The following is a 4441-nucleotide window of genomic DNA, read 5'->3' as shown; positions in this document are numbered from 1 at the left end:
GCCCCGCGCCTGGGGCCCGTGCCGGGGCTGCTTTAACGTGCCCATGTGCTCGGTGCGGCCTCCCCAGCCCCGGCCCCGCTTAAGGTGGCCCGTGGGGCTGGGCAGGGTCTCCCTCCACCTGCTTCAGGTCCAGGGGCACAGGCACGGGGCTAAGGGCACGGGCTTCACACCAGTTCCGCGGGGACACCCCTCTGACCCCCAGCCTGGGGCCGGGCAGGGACCACCCCACTCAAGTCCACCTTAAGGGGGTAGGGCGCTCCGGCGGTGTTTGTACACAGTGTGCACACCCTGCCTGCACCTTTTTTGCACCCCCTGTGCCCTGCCTGCCCTACCTGCAGCCCCCAGCACATCCCCTGCACCCACCTGTCCTGCCTGCACCCCACCTGCACCCCCCCGAGACACTTTTCCATGCCACCTCGACACCCTTGACCCCAGCCCAACATTATGGTGCTGGCTGGGGGAGCTGCAGCTCCCATGGGGTCACATCAGTGCTACACAGCAGATAGGAGCAGACTCCGTGCCCCCAGAACAAGGGAGACACCCCCCCACACACACCCCCAACCCAAGGCTCATCAGGGGGACAAACAGGAGACTACCCCCACCCCAGCACCCCAAGACTGAGCAGGAGGAGGCAGTGACAGTGCAGGGACAGGACTGCGATCTCCATTTATTGAGGCAATGCTGTGAGGCACCCCAGGGGGCTGCACCAAGGCACGGTGGCACTGGGGGTGTGCAAGGACCCCCAAGGAAGCAACACCACAGTGGTGTAGCAGCAGCGGGTCCCTCAGGCCTTGCCAGGGTCCTCCTTGAGCGTCACTGTCCGGTTGAACACCATCTGGGGAGAAACATAGGGTCTGCTCAGAGCCCCATGGCGGGCAGGGGGTGCTGCACAAGTGGGTGCAGGCTGCCCCACTGCCTCCATCCCAGGGCTCACCTTCCCCTCCTCACTGTCGGGATCCACAGAGAAGTAGCCCAGGCGCTCAAACTGGAATTTGTCAAAGGGTCGGGCAGAGTGGACAGAGCTGTCGACCAGGGCATTGTGCACCACACGCAGGGAGTCCTGGCAGGGGGGACAGCTCAGCCAGCACCCTGACCCTTCTGTCCTCTCCACAGGCCTGCTCCCCCCAGCTCCTCTTCCCTCCAAGACAGAGTAAGGCCTTGCCCCAAGAGAGGTAGGGTGTACAAGGAAGTGGGTGTCCTCAGGACTGGGTGCAGGAGGTCCCCACTTTCCCCCCGAGCCCATAACCCCAGCTGCTGCCACTACTCACAGGGTTGAGGTCACTCAGAAAGCCACCAGGTACCTCCAATGGGTCCTCAGGATTTTTGTGCAAAAACCTGCCATGAGATAAGAGTCTTATCCCAAAGCTGCCAGATGAGTGGATATAGTGGGACCACAGAGCATCATCTTCCCCAGGGCAGATCCCTGCTGTGGGCAGACCCCTGTTGTGGGCAGACCCCAGGAGGGCCTGCTGGTGTACAGCTGTGCTGCTGCTCCAGCATGCTGAGCATGTTATGGCCTCGGTTGGCAGCCAGATACTCACAGCCGCTCGTAGAGCCGCACTTCACATGTCACAGGCACAGACACCCAGTGGATGAAAGCTTTGGGCTTTTCCGCCACATCCGACTTGGTGCAGGTCACCTCCAGCTCAATGACACGTCCACTGACGTCCTGAGGGAGAGGAGATGAGCTAAGCTGTCAGGCAGCAGCCTTACCCCAGCAAGCCTAGGACTGAACGCCCAGCCCCACAACTCGGGGACACCTTGTTCTCCACTGTGAGGCACAGGGCAGGCAGAGAGCAGCCACACAGGCAGCCTGGGCCCTCACTGTGCCCAGAGTGTCCAGCACGAGATGACCATCGCTGCCCTTCCCTGCTGGGGCATGGCCATGTCCTGACATTCCACAGCCCAACATCATGTCACCAGTGCCCACGGCCACGCACCTTGATGACATTCTGGACAGTGATGACGTAGCCAGCATGGCGCAGCCCCACCGACTGCCCAGGGGCCAGGCGCTTGTAGCCCTTGTCTGCCTCCTGTAAGAGAGTTCACAGATGCATGAGGGGTCCCAGCATGGGCAGCCAGCCTCCCCTCCAGCATGTCTCTCCATCCCCACTCCCGCCATCCCAGGGATCAGTGATCCCAGGGCTGTTTGAACTCCCATGTTGCTGTGGGATGTTCCCACAGACAGGGCCAGGTTGAGCACCATAGGTTGGACACGTCCTGGCCAAGCTGAGGGCAATACTTGCCCAGTGCTCATCAGAGCTGCTGGCACATTTGGGCGTCACAGTCAGGTGCTCAGCACCCGCCTGTGATCTCTGTGTGCAGCACCACCACCACCACTTCCAGTGCTGCCAGGCTCCTGCTGCACAAGCTGTAGCTCCAGGAGTGAGGGCAGTATGGTCCAGTGGGCCTGGCTTACCTCCCTGAAGTCCGTCTCCTCAATGTAGATGGTCTGATGGAAGGGCACTTTGTGAAAACCACGGCTCTCATCGGCTGGAAAGTTGGGCACGAGGACCTCCAGTGGCTGGGGAGAAAGAGGGCGTGAATGCTGATCTCAAGGAACCCCACTCGACCACAGCTCATGACAGTCTCACCTTCGGAGCAGGGAAGTTGGTGATGGTGACCTTGAGGGGCTCCAGGACAGCCATGGCGCGGGGGGCCTGCTCATTCAGCACCTCCCGTGCACATGCCTCCAGCAAATGTGGCTCCATTGTTGCCTGGGCCACTGTCACACCAACCTGAGGGACAGCCTGCTGTGACCATGCTGGCCAGGGGATGCATCCATCTGCCCTGTCCCATCCTATCTGATGCCTACCCGTGCACAAAAGTTGTTGATGGCCTCGGGGGGGAAGCCTCGCCGGCGCAGGGCTGTCAGCGTGAAGAGCCGCGGATCATCCCAGTCCCTAAGGAACACTGATGTGGCAACCTGGCATGCCCTGGGTGAGCCCCATCCTGGCTGCTGGCCCTGCTCCTACCTCACAGCACCTGTCTCCACCAGACGGATGATCTTTCTCTTGGAGACAACAGTGTAGAGCAGGTTCAGGCGCCCATATTCCCACTGCACAGGGCAGTAAACATCCAGAGCATTGCACAGCCAGAAGTAGGAGGAGCGCCTGCAAGGGAGGTACAGGCACAGCCCAGCTCAGCCACATGGACACACTGTCCCCTAGTACTCTGGCAGCCACCGGGATGCAGCCATCTGCTCCCAGGTATAGCTCAGCCCTGGGCCATGCTGTGCACAGTGCTCACCTGGCCTGGAACTCCTTGGTGCAGAGGGAGTGTGTGATGTGCTCGATGGAGTCGCAGAGGCAGTGTGTGTAGTCATACGTGGGGTAGATGCACCTGCAAGGCAGACACAGTTGGCTCGGGGCAAAGCACGGTGCTGCTCCACTCCTGACACCTCCCCACTTCCAGGAAGTCCAGACCCACCCCCACCACATGTGGCAGGACATGGCAGGCCCTCCCTACCACTTGTCCCCAGTGCGGTGGTGTGGAGTGAACTTGACGCGGTAGGCAACGGGATCCATCTTCCCATCCTCCATCACCATCTTCATCCTCAGCGTGGCTTCCCCCTCCCCAAACTTGCCCTTTCGCATGTCCTGTGGAGAGGGGGGAAGCTTTCAGCTGAGCCACAAATCCAGACCCCACAGGCATGCAGCACCTGCCCCAGCCAGGAGTACCTCAAAGAGCAGGAGTGACTCCTCCACAGGCCGGTCCCGCCACGGCGAGGGCGGTGGGTTGTGGCCCTTGATCTCTTCAACCTTCTGATGGCAGACATATGCCTGACCCCTACGGGGGGGAAATGCCATCACCAGACATGAGGGGCCCATCCTCTGGGCAAGGAGGACCCCCAGCCACGGCGTAGGACATCAACACCACCCCGGCACATTCCTACTGCCCCACATGCTCACCTGCGTATAAGCTCCAGGGCCCAGGTGTAGAGCTGGTCAAAGTAATCCGACGCGTGTGTCACTGCATAGGGCTGGTAGCCTGTGGGGATGGGTGAAATGGAACAGGTTGGAAGAAGCCCAAAGGCCCAGCAGCAAGACCTGAATGTAGGGGTGTCCCTGGCACCTGGCTTGATCCTGCCCTCCCCATCCTGAGCCATACCCAGCCACTCCACCATCTCCCGGATGGCTGTGAAGTACTTCTCCTCCTCCTTCTCGGGGTTGGTGTCATCATAGCGCAGGAAGCACACACCACCGTTGGCCTGGGGATGAAGAGATAGTGAGCAGCTGCTCCCTGAGGGACCACAGGGCCAGGCCAGCAGCCAAGCAGCAGGGGAAAGCAGGGGCCAGGGCAGCTTGGTGCTTTTTACCTTGGCATAGCCAAAGTTGAAGTTGATGGCTTTGGCATGGCCAATGTGCAGGATACCATTAGGCTCAGGAGGGAACCGTGTCCGTACCTGGAGGGGGAGAGGGGACACCTCTGTCCTTCAGCA

General features: G+C 60.9%; 1 protein-coding gene across 1 annotated transcript in view; it reads right to left on the bottom strand.

The window, feature by feature from the left end:
- Positions 1-638: 638 nt before the first annotated feature.
- QARS (glutaminyl-tRNA synthetase) overlaps positions 639-4441 on the bottom strand; it is a 7282-nt gene continuing 3479 nt past the window's right edge. The window contains exons 11-25 of the mRNA XM_008632373.2: positions 4319-4405; positions 4111-4210; positions 3912-3990; positions 3681-3789; positions 3469-3599; positions 3250-3342; positions 2976-3113; positions 2816-2903; positions 2595-2738; positions 2420-2524; positions 1941-2033; positions 1542-1669; positions 1269-1335; positions 935-1060; positions 639-835 (exon numbers count right to left, since the gene is read on the bottom strand). Coding sequence (XP_008630595.1) covers positions 785-835; positions 935-1060; positions 1269-1335; positions 1542-1669; positions 1941-2033; positions 2420-2524; positions 2595-2738; positions 2816-2903; positions 2976-3113; positions 3250-3342; positions 3469-3599; positions 3681-3789; positions 3912-3990; positions 4111-4210; positions 4319-4405 — 1539 coding nt within the window. The 3' untranslated portion in view covers positions 639-784. The remainder of the gene's footprint in view (positions 836-934; positions 1061-1268; positions 1336-1541; positions 1670-1940; positions 2034-2419; positions 2525-2594; positions 2739-2815; positions 2904-2975; positions 3114-3249; positions 3343-3468; positions 3600-3680; positions 3790-3911; positions 3991-4110; positions 4211-4318; positions 4406-4441) is intronic.

Source organism: Corvus brachyrhynchos, unplaced genomic scaffold, assembly GCF_000691975.1.
Source record: "Corvus brachyrhynchos isolate BGI_N302 unplaced genomic scaffold, ASM69197v1 scaffold4, whole genome shotgun sequence".
NCBI classification, from domain to species: Eukaryota; Metazoa; Chordata; class Aves; order Passeriformes; family Corvidae; genus Corvus; species Corvus brachyrhynchos.
Note: the sequence above shows the minus strand (reverse complement) of the source record. Positions and strands in the feature narration are given on the sequence as shown.